This window comes from Haliotis cracherodii, unplaced genomic scaffold (assembly GCF_022045235.1).
Source record: "Haliotis cracherodii isolate W230 unplaced genomic scaffold, xgHalCrac1.p SCAF_6, whole genome shotgun sequence".
Lineage (NCBI taxonomy): Eukaryota > Metazoa > Mollusca > Gastropoda > Lepetellida > Haliotidae > Haliotis > Haliotis cracherodii.
Genome location: NW_027266319.1, coordinates 62,459,137 through 62,479,347, shown reverse-complemented (window position 1 = coordinate 62,479,347; position 20,211 = coordinate 62,459,137). Strand labels below are relative to the sequence as shown.

General features: G+C 42.0%; 1 protein-coding gene across 1 annotated transcript in view; it reads right to left on the bottom strand.

The window, feature by feature from the left end:
* Positions 1–20,211, bottom strand: part of LOC139444885 (uncharacterized) — a 44,305-nt gene that overhangs the window by 8,142 nt on the left and 15,952 nt on the right. The window contains exons 3-9 of the mRNA XM_071225890.1: positions 19,722–19,800; positions 14,930–15,071; positions 13,527–13,639; positions 11,615–11,717; positions 10,129–10,209; positions 5,952–6,097; positions 4,545–4,685 (exon numbers count right to left, since the gene is read on the bottom strand). Of these exons, the coding sequence (XP_071081991.1) occupies positions 4,545–4,685; positions 5,952–6,097; positions 10,129–10,209; positions 11,615–11,717; positions 13,527–13,639; positions 14,930–15,071; positions 19,722–19,800 (805 nt within the window). The remainder of the gene's footprint in view (positions 1–4,544; positions 4,686–5,951; positions 6,098–10,128; positions 10,210–11,614; positions 11,718–13,526; positions 13,640–14,929; positions 15,072–19,721; positions 19,801–20,211) is intronic.

The following is a 20,211-nucleotide window of genomic DNA, read 5'->3' as shown; positions in this document are numbered from 1 at the left end:
GAATATTCATAAAATTCCAGGAATATTATATAAAGTCCTGGGGATATTACAACGTCCCTGTTTATGAGATTTAACCCCCCTTGAGAACAATAGGATGACGTCACTGGAGGCTTATAAAGTCAGTAAACTCCCTTGCCTGGGGAAGCTTTTTTCTGGGCGACCTGTGTTCTCTGGATTCTCTTGAGTTACAGACCTAAAATCTGAGCTGACCTGAATGTTTCTGGATTATTTGCAGCATCATCTATTCATGGATCAGACTACACATGTTTAGTGGCACAAAAAATTGAAGCTCATTGTATGTGTGTATTATGCACACATTGGTAGTCAATCTGTAGTCAAATACTCTATTCCCGAGTACCCTATTGTTTGTGCTATTTTAAATCTGTTTGATATCAAAAGCGATATATATATATATATATATATATATTTTGTGGTATTTAAGATGTTTTCATGATCACAAGTTATATAATCACTGTGTTATAGCAGAGATCATAACATCTATTTTATGGTCTCTGGTTTTAGTGAGATTATATAATTGTGTTACAGCAGAGATCATAACATCTATTTTATGGTCTCTGGTTATAGTGACAGTATATAATTGTGTTATAGCAGAGATCATAACATCTATTTTATGGTCTCTGGTTATAGTGACAGTATATAATTGTGTTATAGCAGAGATCATAACATCTATTTTATGGTCTGGTTGTAGTGACAGTATATAATTGTGTTATAGCAGAGATCATAACATCTATTTTATGGTCTCTGGTTATAGTGACAGTATATAATTGTGTTATAGCAGAGATCATAACATCTATTTTATGGTCTCTGGTTATAGTGACAGTATATAATTGTGTTATAGCAGAGATCATTACATCTATTATATGGTCTCTGGTTATAGTGACAGTATATAATTGTGTTATAGCAGAGATCATAACATCTATTTTATGGTCTCTGGTTATAGTGACAGTATATAATTGTGTTATAGCAGAGATCATAACATCTATTTTATGGTCTCTGGTTATAGTGACAGTATATAATTGTGTTATAGCAGAGATCATAACATCTATTTTATGGTCTCTGGTTATAGTGACAGTATATAATTGTGTTATAGCAGAGATCATAACATCATTTTTATGGTCTCTGGTTATAGTGACAGTATATAATTGTGTTATAGCAGAGATCATAACATCTATTTTATGGTCTCTGGTTATAGTGACAGTATATAATTGTGTTATAGCAGAGATCATAACATCTATTTTATGGTCTCTGGTTATAGTGACAGTATATAATTGTGTTATAGCAGAGATCATAACATCTATTTTATGGTCTCTGGTTATAGTGACAGTATATAATTGTGTTATAGCAGAGATCATAACATCTATTTTATGGTCTCTGGTTATAGTGACAGTATATAATTGTGTTATAGCAGAGATCATAACATCATTTTTATGGTCTCTGGTTATAGTGACAGTATATAATTGTGTTATAGCAGAGATCATAACATCTATTTTATGGTCTCTGGTTATAGTGACAGTATATAATTGTGTTATAGCAGAGATCATAACATCTATTTTATGGTCTCTGGTTATAGTGACAGTATATAATTGTGTTACAGCAGAGATCATAACATCTATTTTATGGTCTCTGGTTATAGTGACAGGATATAATTGTGTTATAGCAGAGATCATAACATCTATTTTATGGTCTCTGGTTATAGTGACAGTATATAATTGTGTTATAGCAGAGATCATAACATCTATTTTATGGTCTTTTCATCGTTTGGATGTTAAAACGTTTAGGCAAAGGTGACCATGAAAAACCATATATGCATCATCTATTAAAGCACACAAAGCTGGTTAACTGGTGGACAAACATGGAAGCTTTTTTTGTATGCTCTTGATAGCATGCATTGGATAACATGACGTTTTACAAAAAGAACAAGGCAGTGTCAGTGAACGTTTCACCTGTCATGGCAGTGTCAGTGAACGCCTCACCTGTGAAGTGAACATCTTACCTGTCGTGGCAGTGGCAGCGAACGCCTCACCTGTCAAGGCAGTGTCACTGAATGTCTCACCTGTCAAGGCAGTGTCAGTGAACGTCTCACCTGTCAAGTGAATATCTCACCTGTCAAGGCAGTGTCAGTGAACATTTCACCTGTCAGGGCAGTGTCAGTGAACGTCTCACCTGTCAAGTGAATATCTCACCTGTCAAGGCAGTGTCAGTGAACATTTCACCGGTCAGGGCAGTGTCAGTGAACATCTCACCTGTCAAGTGAATATCTCACCTGTCAAGGCAGTGTCAGTGAACATTTCACCTGTCAAGGCAGTGTCAGTGAACGTCTAACATGTCATGGCAGTGTCAGTGGACATCTCACCTGTCAAGTGAATGTCTCACCTGTCAAGGTAGTGTCAGTGAACGTCTCACCTGTCAAGTGAATGTCTCATCTGTCAAGGCAGTGTCAGTGAACGTCTCACCTGTCAAGTGAATGTCTCACCAGTCAAGGTAGTGTCAGTGAACGTCTAACCTGTCATGGCAGTGTCAGTGGACATCTCACCTGTCAAGTGAATGTCTCACCTGTCAAGGTAGTGTCAGTGAACGTCTCACCTGTCAAGTGAATGTCTCACCAGTCAGGGCAGCGTCAGTGAACGTCTCACCTGTCAAGTGAATGTCTCATCTGTCAAGGTAGTGTCAGTGAACGTCTAACCTGTCATGGCAGTGTCAGTGAACCTCTCACCTGTCAAGTGAATGTCTCATCTGTCAAGGTAGTGTCAGTGAACGTCTAACCTGTCAAGGCAGTGTCAGTGAACGTCTAACCTGTCATGGCAGTGTCAGTGAACGTCTCACCTGTCAAGTGAATATCTCATCTGTCAAGGCAGTGTCAGTGAACGTCTAACATGTCATGGCAGTGTCAGTGAACGTCTCACCTGTCAAGTGAATGTCTCATCTGTCAAGGCAGTGTCAGTGAACGTCTCACCTGTCAAGTGAACGTCTCACCTGTCATGGCAGTGTCAGTGAATGTTTCACCTGTCAAGGCAGTGTCAGTGAACGTCTCACCTGTCAAGGCAGTGTCAGTGAACGTCTCACCTGTCATGGCAGTGTCAGTGAACGTCTCACCTGTCATGGCAGTGTCAGTGAACGTCTCACCTGTCATGGCAGTGTCAGTGAATGTTTCACCTGTCAAGGCAGTGTCAGTGAACGTCTCACCTGTCAAGTGAATGTTTCACCTGCCAAGGAAGTGTCAGTGAACGTCTCACCTGTCAAGGCAGTGTCAGTGAACGTCTCACCTGTCAAGGCAGTGGCAGTGAATGTCTCACCTGTGAAGTGAACATCTTACCTGTGAAGTGAACGTCTCACCTGTCAAGGCAGTGTCAGTGAATGTCTCACCTGTGAAGTGAACGTCTCATCTGCCAAGGCAGTGTCTGTGAACGTCTCACCTGTCAAGGCAGTGTCAGTGAATGTCTCACCTGTCAAGGCAGTGTCAGTGAACCTCTCACCTGTCATGGGAGTGTCAGTGAATGTTTCACCTGTCAAGGCAGTGTCAGTGAACGTCTCACCTGTCATGGCAGTGTCAGTGAATGTTTCACCTGTCAAGGCAGTGTCAGTGAACGTCTCACCTGTCAAGTGAATGTCTCACCTGTCAAGGCAGTGTCAGTGAACGTCTCACCTGTCAAGTGAATGTCTCACCTGTCAAGGCAGTGTCAGTGAACGTCTCACCTATCAAGGCAGTGTCAGTGAATGTCTCACCTGCCAAGGCAGTGTCAGTGAATGTTTCACCAGTCAAGGCAGTGTCAGTGAACATCTCACCTGTGAAGTGAACGTCTTACCTGTCATGGCAGTGTCAGTGAACGCCTTACCTGCCAAGGCAGTGTCAGTGAACGTCTCACCAGTCAAGGCAGTGTCAGTGAATGTTTCACCAGTCAAGGCAGTGTCAGTGAACATCTCACCTGTGAAGTGAACGTCTTACCTGTCATGGCAGTGTCAGTGAACGCCTTACCTGCCAAGGCAGTGTCTGTGAATGTTTCACCAGTCAAGGCAGTGTCAGTGAACATCTCACCTGTGAAGTGAACGTCTTACCTGTCATGGCAGTGTCAGTGAACGCCTCACCAGTCAAGGCAGTGTCAGTGAAAGTCTCACCTGTGAAGTGAATGTTTCACCGGTCAAGGCAGTGTCAGTGAACGTCTCACATGTGAAGTGAACGTCTCATCTGTCAAGGCAGTGTCAGTGAACGTCTCACCTGTCAAGTGAACTTCTCACCTGTCAAGGCAGTGTCAGTGAACATCTCACCTGTCAAGGCAGTGTCAATGAACGTTTCACCAGTAAAGGCAGTGTCATTGAATGTCTCACCTGTCAAGTGAACGTCTCACCAGTCATGTGAACCTCTCACCTGTCAAATGAACGTCTCACCTGTCAAATGAGCGTCTCACCTGTCAAGTGAATGTCTTACCTGTCAAGTGAACGTCTCACCTGTCAAGTGAATGTCTCACCTGTCAAGGCAGTGTCAGTGAACGCCTCACCTGTCAAGGCAGCCTCAGTGAACCTCTCACCTGTCTAAACATTTCTGCAGCATCTTTGAATCTCCCATTTTGTTTCAGGAAGGTCCCATATTTGGCATAAATATCCCACATATTGGGGTTGAGAGCTAGCACTTTCTTCAAAAGAGCCTCAGCCTCGTCGTTCTTGCCCAGCTGTAATAAAGAATCAATTCTTCACACTTCATGTACAAATATGGTTGACAAAGTTTTATTGATTTGCTGCACAGAATAACTGCCTTTGGTCATCTTTTTCTTAGAGGCAATTTTCTTACAGATGAGTAATAAAATACATATTGCCATTGTTTATCAAAGTCTACGTTACAAAATAAATGCCTCGGTTGCAAAACACTCTCCTACCCAGAGTTCTTTGTAGCCAACCAAGTTCACCTGCCACAACGTCACATCTTACACAGTCCATTCAATTGCATATGTTCTTCATCTGTTTGGGGCACCGGTGGCCCAGTCGTCTAAGGCGCCACGATTTACTGTGCAGAGTTGCGTCCCTTGGGCACGCCAGAAACCTATGATTGTCGGTTTGAATTATTATGTTTCTAGGTTTGTCAGCACCGTACCCGTGCTCGTGGGTTTCACCGAAGTGGTAAACGTCTGAGACCTGCATCACTTTGGACTTTCCTCCCACAATATGCTGACTCGCTGCGATATAACTGGAATCCTGTTAAAAGCGGCGTTAAACCCAACTCACTCACTCACTCTTCATCTCTTTTACCTATCCCACGTTGTTGTACAGCTCCACGTGCTGTCATCGAAGCCCTACCGGGAGCTAGTGATACGTTCACATTTATGTGTCAAACTATATACTTCTCGTGTGGAATAAAGCAAGCAGAACCAAGTAAGCACAAAGGTTATTGGCTATTATCTGCAAACAATGGTTCAGAACGGTCCATACACTGCAACTTAATGTCACACTCGGGGCGGTCGGGTAGCCTAGTGGTTAAAGCATTCACTTGTCACGCCGAAGACCCGGGTTCGATTCCCGACATGGGTACATTGTGTGAAGCCCATTTCTGGTGTCCCCCGCCGTGATATTGCTGGATAATTGCTAAAAGCCGCGTAAAACCATACTCGCTCACTAATGTCACACTCAGCAATATTCAAGCTATATGATGGTGAATTGTAAATATTCGAGTCTTTGGACCAGACAATTCAGTGATGGATATAGTGATGGGGTAAATGACATACAAACAGCCAGGTCACCTGATCAATTTCCATTACTAGATGTGCCCTAATGTCTTAATATTTTGACAACATTGTGTCTTGAGAGATTCACTACAATTGTAAACGGCTGTGACCTGAGTTATTTTAGTTTATATTCCCACTCCTCAGCTGATATGATTTGACTGAGATACGGTGTATAAAGCACTATAAAGACTCACTGACTGATGTGAGGGATGGGCTCACCTTAGCTTTCACCTCGGACAGAGTAAGACGAGCAATCACAAAATAAGGATCAATACTGGCAGCTCTCTCTAGGTAAGTCTCAGCTGATTCCATTTGGTTGATTTCTTGATTCAAGACTCCGAGGCGCATGTTCATCTCAGCACTGCCTGCACACACAGATTGGAAAGTCTTGGAAATTTCACTGACACTACACATATATTAACATTACCAATATGAAAGAATCGAGTGATCCTTAACTTCTTTTGAGTAGTATATTATTTACTTCAGTGTGAAAGACTGAGTTTTTGGAGGTTGCTAAGTCTTTATTTCACTGCAGTGAATGTAACACTTGATATTTTTGTTGCAGTGAACAAAACACTTGATATTTTCATTGCAGTGAACATAACACTTGATATTTTCATTGCAGTGAACATAACACTTGATATTTTCACTGCAGTGAACAAAACACTTGATATTTTCATTGCAGTGAACATAAAACTTGATATTTTCACTGCAGTGAACATAAAACTTGATATTTCACTGCAGTGAACACAACACTTGATATTTTCACTGCAGTGAACATAAAACTTGATATTTCACTGCAGTGAACACAACACTTGATATTTTCACTGCAGTGAACATAAAACTTGATATTTCACTGCAGTGAACATAACACTTGATATTTCACTGCAGTGAACATAAAACTTGATATTTTCATTGCAGTGAACATAAAACTTGATATTTTCATTGCAGTGAACATAACACTTGATATTTTCATTGCAGTGAACATAACACTTGATATTTCACTGCAGTGAACATAACACTTGATATTTCACTGCAGTGAACATAAAACTTGATATTTCACTGCAGTGAACATAAAACTTGATATTTCACTGCAGTGAACATAACACTTGATATTTCACTGCAGTGAACATAAAACTTGATATTTCACTGCAGTGAACATAAAACTTGATATTTCACTGCAGTGAACATAAAACTTGATATTTCACTGCAGTGAACATAAAACTTGATATTTCACTGCAGTGAACATAACACTTGATATTTCACTGCAGTGAACATAACACTTGATATTTTCCTTGCAGTGAACATAATGGTCATTTATGGAGTTTATATCGTTATTTGCTGTTTGTTATTCTTTCGAAAATGTATCGTCACTGTAAACTTCTCGTTATGACTCATCAAGATCATTCATTTCGCAAAACAACATTTTTGTTACTTGACCAGCATGGATTCCTTCGCTTCAAAAAGCGGTCTCATAGCTTTTAAGAATATTTTTTTAAAGTTGAATTTGCATATAATCATATCCAAATATATAATAAAGAATTTTTGTGACCCTTAATATTTTGTTTACATTCTTTAAGATTTTGCAAAGTCGGAACCTCTTTTTAAGTCGCAATTACAAGGGATGGTGAACATCCCTGTGTGTCAGGTAGGGAGAATTTACGTTTCAAGGTTTTACATTTGTCAAAAAATAGAATATTTCGTTAAGAAAACTACATAAAAAAGTATACAACAAATATGAAATTCCATGTGTCTCGTGAAATATCACGTTTCTCTCATCTTACTACGCCACTCATGAAAATATCTATTCCCCCCCTCACTCGATGAGAAAACCATGATATTTCACTCGACACATGATATATCCTCAATATGTCTTTGAGATCTTGCTGAAGGTTGGGCTACCTCCCTTGAGCCTGGTCTGAAGGTGAACATTGGTCCATCCTGCTCATGCCTCAGAGTGAGTGAGTGAGTGAGTGAGTGAGTGAGTGAGTGAGTGAGTGACTTGCCCACTTCATATCAAGATCTACCCTGCCACAGAGTGAGTGAATGAGTGAGTGAGTGGGGTGGTGAGTGAGTGGGGTGGTGAGTGAGTGAGTGAGTGAGTGAGTGAGGGAGCGAGCGAGCCAGTGAGTTGCCCTCTTCATATCAAGATCTACCCTGCCACAGAGTGAATGAGTGAGTGAGTGAGTGAGTGGGGTGGTGAGTGAGTGAGTGGGTGAGTGAGTGAGTGAGTGAGTGGGGTGGTGAGTGAGTGAGTGAGGTAGTGAGTGAGTGAGCGAGCGAGCGAGCCAGTGAGTTGCCCTCTTCATATCAAGGTCTACCCTGCCACAGAGTGAGTGAATGAGTGAGTGAGTGAGTGGGGTGGTGAGTGAGTGAGTGAGTGAGTGAGTGGGGTGGTGAGTGAGTGAGTGAGTGGGGTGGTGAGTGAGTGAGGTTGTGAGTGAGTGAGTGAGCGAGTGAGCGAGCCAGTGAGTTGCCCTCTTCATATCAAGATCTACCCTGCCACAGAGTGAGTGAGTCAGTGGGGTGGTGAGTGAGTGAGTGAGTGAGTGAGTGAGTGAGTGGGGTGGTGAGTGAGTGAGTGAGGTAGTGAGTGAGTGAGTGAGTGAGCGAGTGAGCGAGTGAGTTGCCCTCTTCATATCAAGATCTACCCTGCCACAGAGTGAGTGAATGAGTGAGTGAGTGAGTGGGGTGGTGAGTGAGTGAGTGAGTGAGTGAGTGGGGTGGTGAGTGAGTGAGTGGGTTGGTGAGTGAGTGAGTGAGGTTGTAAGTGAGTGAGTGAGTGAGCGAGCGAGCCAGTGAGTTGCCCTCTTCATATCAAGATCTACCCTGCCACAGAGTGAGTGAATGAGTGAGTGGGGTGGTGAGTGAGTGAGTGAGTGAGTGAGTGAGTGAGTGGGGTGGTGAGTGAGTGAGGTAGTGAGTGAGAGAGTGAGTGAGTGAGTGAGTGAGTGAGTGGGGTAGTGAGTGAGTGAGCGAGCGAGCCAGTGAGTTGCCCTCTTCATATCAAGATCTACCCTGCCACAGAGTGAGTGAATGAGTGAGTTGGGTGGTGAGTGAGTGAGTGAGTGAGTGAGTGAGTGGGGTGGTGAGTGAGTGAGGTAGTGAGTGAGTGAGTGAGTGAGTGAGTTGCCCTCTTCATATCAAGATCTACCCTGCCACAGAGTGAGTGAATGAGTGAGTGGGGTGGTGAGTGAGTGAGTGAGTGAGTGAGCGAGCGAGCCAGTGAGTTGCCCTCTTCATATCAAGATCTATCCTGCCACAGAGTGAGTGAATGAGTGAGTGGGATGGTGAGTGAGTGAGTGAGTGAGTGAGCGAGCGAGCCAGTGAGTTGCCCTCTTCATATCAAGATCTACCCTGCCACAGAGCTAGTGAATGAGTGAGTGAGTGAGTGAGTGGGGTAGTGAGTGAGTGAGGTAGTGAGTGAATGAGTGGGGTAGTGAGTGAGTGAGTGAGTGAGGTAGTGAATGAGTGAGTGGGGTGGTGAGTGAGTGAGTGAGTGAGGTAGTGAGTGAGTGAGTGAGTGAGGTAGTGAATGAGTGAGTGGGGTGGTGAGTGAGTGAGTGAGTGAGTGAGGTAGTGAGTGAGTGAGTGGGGTAGTGAGTGAGTGAGTGAGTGAGTTGCCCTCTTCATATCAAGATCTACCCTGCCACAGAGTAAGTGAATGAGTGAGTGAGTGAGTGAGTGAGTGGGGTGGTGAGTGAGTGAGTGAGTGAGTGAGCGAGCGAGCCAGTGAGTTGCCCTCTTCATATCAAGATCTACCCTTCCACAGAGTGAGTGAATGAGTGAGTGAGTGAGTGAGTGAGTGTGGTGGTGAGTGAGTGAGTGAGTGAGTGAGTGAGTGAGTGAGTGACTTGCCCACTTCATATCAAGATCTACCCTGCCACAGAGTGAGTGAGTGATAGAGTGACTTGCCCACTTCATATCAAGATCTACCCTGCCACAGAGTGAGTGAATGAGTGAGTGAGTGAGTGAGTGAGTGGGGTGGTGAGTGAGTGAGTGAGGTAGTGAGTGAGTGAGTGAGTGAGTGGGGTGGTGAGTGAGTGAGTGGGGTGGTGAGTGAGTGAGTGAGTGGGGTGGTGAGTGAGTGAGTGAGGTAGTGAGTGAGCGAGCTAGCGAGCCAGTGAGTTGCCCTCTTCATATCAAGATCTACCCCGCCACAGAGTGAGTGAGTGAGTGAGTGAGTAAGCGAGCAAGGGAGCCAGTGATTTGTCCTCTTCATATCAAGATCTACCCTGCCACAGAGTGAGTGAGTGAGTGAGTGAGTGAGTGAGTGAGTGAGTGAGTGAGTGAGCGAGCAAGGGAGCCAGTGAGTTGCCCTCTTCATATCAAGATCTACCCTAAGTATCAAGTCAGAGATCTGAGGTTCGATTCGGGGGAGGAGAACAGGACTCACCTGGAAGGATATCAAGTAGTTTAAAAGTGAGCTCCATTCTGTCAATAACAGTTGTCTCCCCTTTCCCCTTCAGGTTATTTTCTGAAAAGTACATCCACCTTTAGTTACATGATCTTGACAAATCACATATATTTTGTTTATGATAACACAACTATGTTTCATATTCTATGCACATGTCTGTCACAAGTGATTATCTAAACCTAGACTTGATCAATATCTGATGATGTAGATGCAAAAGCATGTCGGATGCTAATGTACACGACGAGCTAATCCCAACAGTTAACACGTATTGTTTCATACCTCTTTATGGTTCACACAAAATCATGGTCTAATTTTAGCTTCAATCTCACAATAATCAGATCGTTTACTCCGATATACCTTTCTCTGGACATCTTCCCGAGGCAAGAGAGTTAACTGACCATAAAAGACCAGTTTGAACCCTTGCCGAACTTGCTGGTATTATGGAGTTACATTTTGGCTGGATTAAAGAGTCTATGCATAGTCCAATCAAAATCATGTAATGAAATCAAAATCTGGTTCGTAAACTGTCGTGCAAATTTTGGTCGATTGCAGGATTTGCAAAGCATGTGGACCACCAGCTCGTTATCAATCTGATTTGTCTATAGGCTTAGAAGGGTATTAACAACTGGTGGCGCTATGATCCAGTCCAGGAATTCCAGCCTCGTTCAGTTAACTTCTTGCCTTGGGAAGATGCTGCTTGTAAAGATCTGAAGACACCTTTATAAGAGGTCGCATCAGGGGAACCTTGACCTTTGATTTCCCTATCCAAACGAAGAATGAGTGGGTTTCTGAGTCAATGAGATTTCAGCTTTTGAAGATGATTCAGCTTCATTTCTTTACCATCTTGATTTGGAAAGTTTGATCTAAAAAAATACAGCTGCAGAACACAAATATACCCTTGAGATAACACTCTTTGGGGATTGAAATGCTATCACGCTAGAAATGACAGGCCACATAAAATGTCCAAAACAAAGTAAAAGCACACCTTCATATTTTTGTATTCGGAAATCTTTGATGATATTTATTTTCAAGATAAAGAAATCCAATATCATCTCTGAATGCTTTGCTAACGTACTTACAAGCCTTGATCCAATTGGCTGACTAGAACGTTCACCTGACATGACCTATCATGGACCCTATTGGCTGACTAAAACGTTCACCTGACATGACCTATCATGGACCCTATTGGCTGTCTAGAACGTTCACCTGACATGACTTATAATGGACCCTATTGGCTGACTAGAATGTTCACCTGACATGACCTATCATGGACCCTATTGGCTGTCTAGAACGTTCACCTGACAAACTGCAAAACAAATATTGGATTTGAACCCATGATTGTAAGATTCTATCAAACCCAAATGACACTAAGGTTAGGTGCCTTCAACGAATATGCTACATATCCCCTGAAGTTTTCCGGGAGAGTACACCATTGATAGGTCAAATTCTTGATGTCATTTCTCACCTTCATATACATACTTCATAGCCTCAGTGGCCGCCTTTTTCTTCTGGATGCCAATAGCTATCGTATCTCCGAGGTTGATGGTCCCATGGTACACGCCTTCAGGCTGGGTGAAGACAAACGAGTGAATGAGTGAGTCAGTCTGGTGGGTTGAATGCCACCTTGAGCATTACCGTATTTCCTCTATAACAAGGTGTCTATTAAAGACTGTGTCTCGGGGCGAAGGTTTGCTAATACAAGTCAGGCCGTCAGGCTGGGTGAAGACAAACGAGTGAATGAGTGAGTCAGTCAGGTGGGTTTAATGCCACCTTGAGCATTACCGTATTTCCTCTATTACAAGGTGTCTACTAAGGGCTGGGTCTCGGGGCGAAGGTTTGCTAATATGAATCAGGCCTTCACGATGGTTGAAGACAAACGAGTAAGTGAGTCAGTCGGGTTTAATGCCACTTTGATCAGTACCAACATTTCTCTTGTGTTCAATCATCACACCAAAGGTCCGGGTTTGAATCCCCCACAGGAGTCTAATGCGTGAGGCCCATTTCTGTTGTCCCCTGCCATGATACTGCTAAGAGCAGCGTAAAACAACACTCACTCACTTACAGCCGGTCTCTGCTTAGGGCTGGGTATAAGGCTAAGGGGGCCGGTCGGGTAGCCTAGTGGTTAAAGCGTTCGCTTGTCATGCCAAAGACCCGGGTTCGATTCTCGACATGGGTACAATGTGTGAAGCCCATTTGTGGTGTCCCCCGCCGTGATGTTGCTGGAATATTGCTAAAAGCGGCGTAAAACCATACTCACTCACTCACTTTTATCGAGTCAAAGTATGGCAGATATGATATATGTATCCATTTTCTGTCAACTAAGGTTCGTTTCAAGGTGTGAATAGCGGTAATACAAGCATGGTTGCTGTAAATATTGGTGAGTTGGTTAACAGGTCTTATGGAATGGGGCAAACGGAAGTTGCAAGTATCAGATGGACACAGAAATTAATGTAAATAATATTGAATGAAAGTTTGATTTAAATTATTAAAGTAGATTACGTAGATTACAAACATAAGTGTCGATATACAACTACCGGTAAACACTTTTTTTTTACCGATGTTGTAATGACAGGATTAACTTGCGTAATTCATTATGGAATTGTTGATATTTTATTACCGATGACAGATTATGGAAGACGTAGTTTTATGTTGGGGGTCTAGTCAGGACCAAGTTAATACCTCGGCTTATCTATGAGATCGGCTTATGTGCGGTTTTATACGGTAACTATAATAGTAGCAAGACTAAGTGTGTATTACAGTGGCCTGTGGACCAGACACACTAGTAATTGATATCATGTCTTTTGTTTGTTTGTTGTTTAACACCCAACTCACCAGTATTCCAGCTATATAACGGCGATCTGTAAATAATCGAGTCTGAACCAGACAATCAGTGATTGATATCATGAGCATTGATCCTGTAGGTCACCTCTTACAACAAGCATAGTCACCTCTTGGGACAAGCATAGTTGCCTCTTACGACAAGCATAGTTGCCTCTTATGACAAGCATAGTTGCCCCTTACGACAAGCATAGTTGCCTCTTACGACAAGCATAGTCGCCTCTTGGGACAAGCATAGTTGCCTCTTACGACAAGCATAGTCGCTTCTTGGGACAAGCATAGTTGCCTCTTATGACAAGCATAGTCGCCTCTTACGACAAGCACAGTCACCTCTTACGACAAGCATAGTCGCTTTTAAAGAGTCCAAACTTTGTATTGGTGGGGATAAATATTTTAATTAGTCTTGTCCTAAATGAATACATTGCACATTGTTTAATTTGGTGGTCTCAAATCAGCACATTTCACCTAATTTTATGTTCATATATAAAAAGTAGCTGTAGGGTAGACAGTAGACAGTAGACAGTAGACAGTAGACTGACCACATAAAGTATCTCGCCTGGCTCTTGGATGCACTCTGTTGGCCTCTCCTCTGCCGTCAGGTTTGGGTACAAATTTTGAAACCAGTCTAGCTGTCCGTATCCTGGGGACACACCTGTAACACATATCAAGGAAATATAGACACTACACTGTGTGATAACAGAACACACCAGTCTAGCTGTAGCTAAGGTTTGTTTGTTTGTTGTTTAACACCATGATCAGCAATAATCCAGCTATATGACAGCAGTCTGTAAATAATCAAATCTGGACCAGACAATCCAGTGATTGACATCATGAGCATCGATCCAGGCAATTGGGATACGATGACATGCATCAACCAAGTCAGCGACCCTGATCACCCAATCCTGTTAGTTGCCTCTTACGACAAGCATAGTCACCTTTTACAGCAAGCATGGGTTGCTGAAGACCTATTCTATACATGCCAGTTACATTCAACTTAGCCCTAAGATCGGTGTGTGGAATGGGTCCCTGGTATTTCGTTGAAGCCAGGTTTCTATTTTTGGGACAGAGTGTATGACCAGTTAGCAACCAACCAGGTAATATTTTGAAGTAAACTGCCGGGCAAAAGATAGTAAACCACCATGTTTGATTGTGGTTAAAAAAGAAACGAACAAGAAATGGTTATTTGATGGTGATGTATTTGATTCGGGTATAAGTTTGAAGTTTTCAGTCTTGTTTGGAATTGTTTGGACAAACACAATTTTGAAAAATGTATACTTTCTTTTGCTCTTCAGTATATGTGACATCAACAGCAACAACAGGACACATTGATAAGGGTTAGGGCTGGGACGGGTAACTCGCGTACCCAGGTCGGGTGGGTACTGAGTAGAGCCCGGGTACCCACAGGACTACCCGGACCCGCGGTTAGTCACGTGATATATTGTTCGATGACAAAAATTATCTAGAACTCTATGGTTACACTAAAGTCATAATGTTTGCATTTCTTTGTGACTATGCACCCATTCCTTCTGATTTTTCATGTTGTTGAATAAAGATATAACTAAATTCAACTTCAGTGTATGAATGACCACATTGTTTAATACAGTATCTAAATACGTTTTGCCATTCCTATGCTAAAAATGTTCCTATTCGGACATTTTGAGACATCTCCTGAGACCTACAGTGGGTACCCGGGTAGGGTCGGGTAATAGGGGCGCGGTACCCAGGTAGGGTCGGATAATAGGGGTTGGGTACACGGGTAGTATAAATTTGGACTCGTCCCAGCCCTAGGAAGCAATTGCCAGAACATAACCTATCACCCTTCGTTTCAATGAGATCAACCGTGTGCATGCACACTGGGTACAAGTATGCCTCGTTGAGACTTTGGGAATGGTCTAACACATTATAATTAGGGGTGTTTGGTTGTTCAGGGTACACAACTAACCGCCTGGGGGGTTCTGGTCAAAGTTGTAGAGGAACCATCGCTTGCGCCCGAAGATGACGGCGTTCCAGGCATCAGCGTGGTTGTGGAAGCTGATCCCGGTGCCGGTAGATCCCAGGAAAAACAGGCTGTCTTCCAGATCAGTCTGGGAAGGAAACAAACAGAATTGTTGTTGTTATTTCAAGCAAAAGATGCTACAGGGTGGCCCAGTCGTCTGATGCGATGAGTTGCTGATACCGGAAGATGCAAGAATCCTAGGTTTGCTTGATTATGTTTCTAGGTTTGTCAGCACCATACCAGAGCTTGGAGGTTTCATTCGAGTGGTAAACATCTAAGACCTGCATCATTTCCAGCTTTCTTTACATGTGATGCTGACATTTGGTGATTCATGAATGAATGAATGAATGGATGGATGGATGGATGGATGGATGGATGGATGGATGGATGGATAAAACAGATTCAGGATATTATTTTGAGCATACAAGTATACATTTCACTTAGTTACAAAAGTCAAAATGACAGTTAAAAGGGTTAAATTAAATGCAGAGTTTTTGTAATATGTCCATGATGAACAAAGGGGTAATTTGCTAAGGCATTTATATACTTTCCTGCACTGTTAGTATATAAGGATACACTTTTCAACTTTCAGGTTTATGGATCAGCAGATTGCTGCAGAAAACCTCATCAGAGAAGACAAAAACAAGGACTAAAAATCTGTTTTTGATGGCTGACTGATGCTCGTGTCGACATAAAATATCATAAACATAAACTGGCATACAAACTGACTATGAAACAAACAATGATTAATGATAATGATAACTTACTAAAAATATGGCGAGAAACCCTGACACTCACTTGATGTTATCACAACAATGTAATCTTCAAACAGTATTCACTTGCACCAAATCTATTTTTGACCAACCCACTATTGTATCGTATTGTTTGTTGTTCAACGCCGCACTCAGCAACATTCCAGTTATAGGACACCGCTCTGAATATAATCAAGTCTTAACCAGACAATGCAGTGATTGACATCATGAGCATCGATCCACGCAATTGGAATACGATGACATGCATCAAACAAGTCAGCAAGCCTGACCACCTGATCCCGTTAGTCGCCTCTTACAAAAAGGATAGTCACTTTTTACGGCAAGCATGGGTGGCTGAATACCTATTTTAACCCGGATCTTCACGGGTCATCGTGAACCAACCCATCCAACCCACTAACAGTAGTAAGAAAACAAAAATAATTAAATGGATTGACATCTGTTTGAACCCCAGAATAAATTCTAAAGAAATCTAAAAACCAAAAAAATACATGCATAGCTTAACATATTCTGTCATACAGACCCTGATACAAATAATATCCAATGTAGCCCATGCAAGTCTATAATGTTTGGCAAGTCTAGATTTCTGCAGTATCTGAAAATGAAATGTCTGTCTTTTTATTATATTTGTATTAAGATATTTTAACAACTGTTTTTTATCCTTAATATAAGTTCATTTCAGAAACTAGAAGTCAGTCTAGGCCTAACTGTTTAGAGGTGAGGTGAAATTGGGTTTAACGTCGCGTCCAAGATTATTGCGCTTATATAGCGACGTGCATGCACGTGTATGTGTGTGTGTGGCTGCTTGTACTAGTCCGGATTGATGCCGATTTTGTACTAGTCCGGATTGATGCCGATTTATAGTGCTAGCACACTGAGATATCATGCAACAGTTTAACATGGATACCCAACTCAGACACAGTATACGGACTCTGAGCCGACCAGTCCTTGTTTTAGCCCTTTAATGCCAAGCCCCAGACATGGTAACAACAAGTACCATCTTTTACCGTATTTTGGTATGGCGCGGCCGGGAATCAAACCACGGACCTTCCGCTCTCCGGGCGGACGCTCTACCACTAGACCATGGAGGCCGTCTCTAACTGTTTAGAAATGTATCAGGTAGTTAAGACAGGAATATTACTGTTGAAGATCTGTCGGGAGATACAAACAATATTGCACGATCGGGAAGCAGGTATAAACAACTGTGCTGTTATCTTGCCTGCAAGTGTGCAGCTCACATTAAGTAATATGGATGCCAGTTACACGAGGATACTTGAGGCAGTTTATCACCTTTATCTCGCTTACACTGCTCCTGCCCCCTGTCACAGGGGAACATTGTTCCGGCAGTAATGGGGGGAACAAGTGCTCTAGACACATCACTGATCAGCAGCGCCCGGTAGACGCATTACCGCTCACTCTGATTACAACAATCTTATCAAGCTGTAGGAGTGGTGGTATAAGTTCTTGCATCAAGTCTGTGCATATGAGAGACTTCAGAATGGTGTTTTGTCTCAGATGTAGACATTTGGAGAAGGGATGTGTGTGTGTGTGTGTGTGTGTGTGTGTGTGTGTGTGTGTATGTATGTATTTACTTATTTATTTATTTACATATTTATTTATTTTTATATATATTTATTTATGTATTTATGTATTTATTTATTTATTAATTTTTCAAGTATGTGTCAGATTTAGACATTTGCAGAAGGGATTTATTTATTTATTTATTTCCCAAGTATGTGTCAGATTTAGACATTTGCAGAAGGGATTCATTTCATTTCATTTCATTTCATTTCATTTTATAAGTATGTGTATCCAAGGCTGTATATTCCCGATGTTTTTTATTCTATTTCAGAAAAAGTACATTTTTTGGCAGAGGAAGGTACTCAACATGTGTGTTTATTACCAGAACATTTTTCCATGATCAAAGTTTATTAGTTAAAATATATTCTTCAAAATGTAAGAAGTTTGAGAAGAACATATGAACTTTTGACTTGTTTAAATCATACCAGGTAGGAGAAAAAGACATGGGTAAAGACTATACTCAAAGTGGAACAGAATTCCTAAAAGACAATTCTGATGTACATTTCTTTGCTTAACGCGGCACTTGGCAATATTCCAGCTATATGACGTCGGCCTGTCAGTAATTGAGTCTGGACCAGACAATCCAGTGATTGACATTGCCTGGGGTCGTGTCATTTTAAAAACAAATTCTATCTGTTTTGAAAAGTCTGGAAAAAAAATGGTCTTCAGGTTTTACAAAAAAAGAAAAATTGTTGACTGTATAGGTTAGATGTTGTGAGAACTAAAGCGGTTTGTGTAAAACCAAATAGTTGACTGGTTAGGCTGGATGTTGTGAGAACTAAAGCGGTTTGATTAAAACCAAACTGCTCCCCCTTCAAAGTTATATTGTTTGTATATCTTGAACAGCTGGCCCAAATCATATTCTGTCTTGAACAAAAATCCCATCCCCCCTTTTAAATGATTGGTCCTGAAGTGACAGATGATTGCATAACCTTAAAATTAAAAAAGGATAGAATAGAAAGAATCAATATGAATATATTTCAAAAACTTGGTGCAATAAATCAAATGAAACAGATCATGTCATATAACAATTCAAGCCAGAGCTTAGCTGATTGATTTTGACAAGAGTATTCAAACATGCCATGATGTACTGATGGAAAACAAGTAGGGCAACAATGAAACATAAGGGGAAATAAGCCAAACTGTCAGTACATTTGAAATAGTGCGCATACAAATCCAACACGTCAGATTCAAATGTTCAGATGAGTTTGTGTGCATTGTGTCTACACGTATTTGGCACTTTGAAACCCTTGATAGCATATCATGTTACTGTGTCTATAGCTAAGCATTCCCTTATTCCTTTCCTTCAGAATAAATCACTTTTCATATGTAACATGGTATTTATTGGCTCTGTCAATAACAATGTTTTTTACTACATTCTTATTTACTTGACCGCCTCCATGGTCTAAAGGTAGAGCGTCCGCCCGGAGAGAGGAAGGTCTGGGTTTGATCCCCGGCCGTGTCATACCAAAAGACGTTTAAAGATGGTACTTGTTGTTACCCTGTCTGGCGCTCGGTATTAAGGGGCTAAAACAAGGACTGGTCGGCTCGGAGTCAGTATACTGTGTCTGAGTGGTGTATTCATGTGAAACTGCGGTATGCACTATAAATCGGCATCAGTCCGGACTAGTACAAGCAGCCATACACACACACACGTGCAGGCACGTCGCTATATAAGTGCAATAATCTTGGACGCCACGTTAAACCCAATTTCACCTCACCTCTAAACAGTTAGGCCTTGACTGACTTCTAGTCTCTGAAATAAACTTATCTTAGGATAAAAAACGGTTGTTAAAATATCTTAATACAAATATGATAAAAAGGAGCCCAGACTCTTCATTTTCAGATACTGCAGAAATCTAGACTTGCCAAACATTTGGGTATTTGTGCAAAAAAAAAGGGTTAAATCCAAAATCACTGTAACAATGTAAAGCAGTTTTAAGTCACTGAAACACTGTGCATAAAATGAATAGAAAAAAAGGGTTAAATCCAAAATCACTGTAACAATGTAAAGCAGTTTTAAGTCACTGAAACACTGTGCAAAAAAAAAGGGTTAAATCCAAAATCACTGTAACAATGTAAAGCAGTTTTAAGTCACTGAAACACTGTGCATAAAATGAATAGAACCGGAAATGTGTATGAGTGAGTGGTCATTCAGGTCTGTAACACTCCTAAAGGGGCATTAAACCCTCCCCCTCACTCATCCCTCCCCCTCACTCATCCCTCCCCTTCACTCATCCCTCCCCCTCACTCATCCCTCCCCTTCACTCATCCCTCCCCCTCACTCATCCCTCCCCCTCACTCATCCCTCCCGATTACTCATCCCTCCCCATTACTCATCCCTCCCCCTCACTCATCCCTCCCCATTACTCATCCCCTGTACTTACATCTACAGTGAGAAATGATGGAAGGTGGAGGGTGTCGGACAGGTCAGTGTCATCGTAGAACGCTCGATCAAACACGTACCTTGAAACACAAGAGAGAAATACAGTGAACAAGTCAATAACAAAGTAGAATGTAGCAAACTGTCAAAAAGGCATGGATTGGCAACACTTTCTCTGTGCTCAATGATTTTACAAATGTTTTACAAAATTCTAAATTTTCACACACAGAGCTGTTGCCTCTACTCTGACACACACAGCTGTTGCCCCCACTCTGACACACACAGCTGTTGCCTCTACTCTGACACACACAGCTGTTGCCCCCACTCTGACACACACAGCTGTTGCCCCCACTCTGACACACACAGCTGTTGCCCGACTCTGACACACACAGCTGTTGCCAGACTCTGACACACACATCTGTTGCCCTACTCTGACACACACAGCTGTTGCCCCAACTCTGACACACACAGCTGTTGCCCGACTCTGACACACA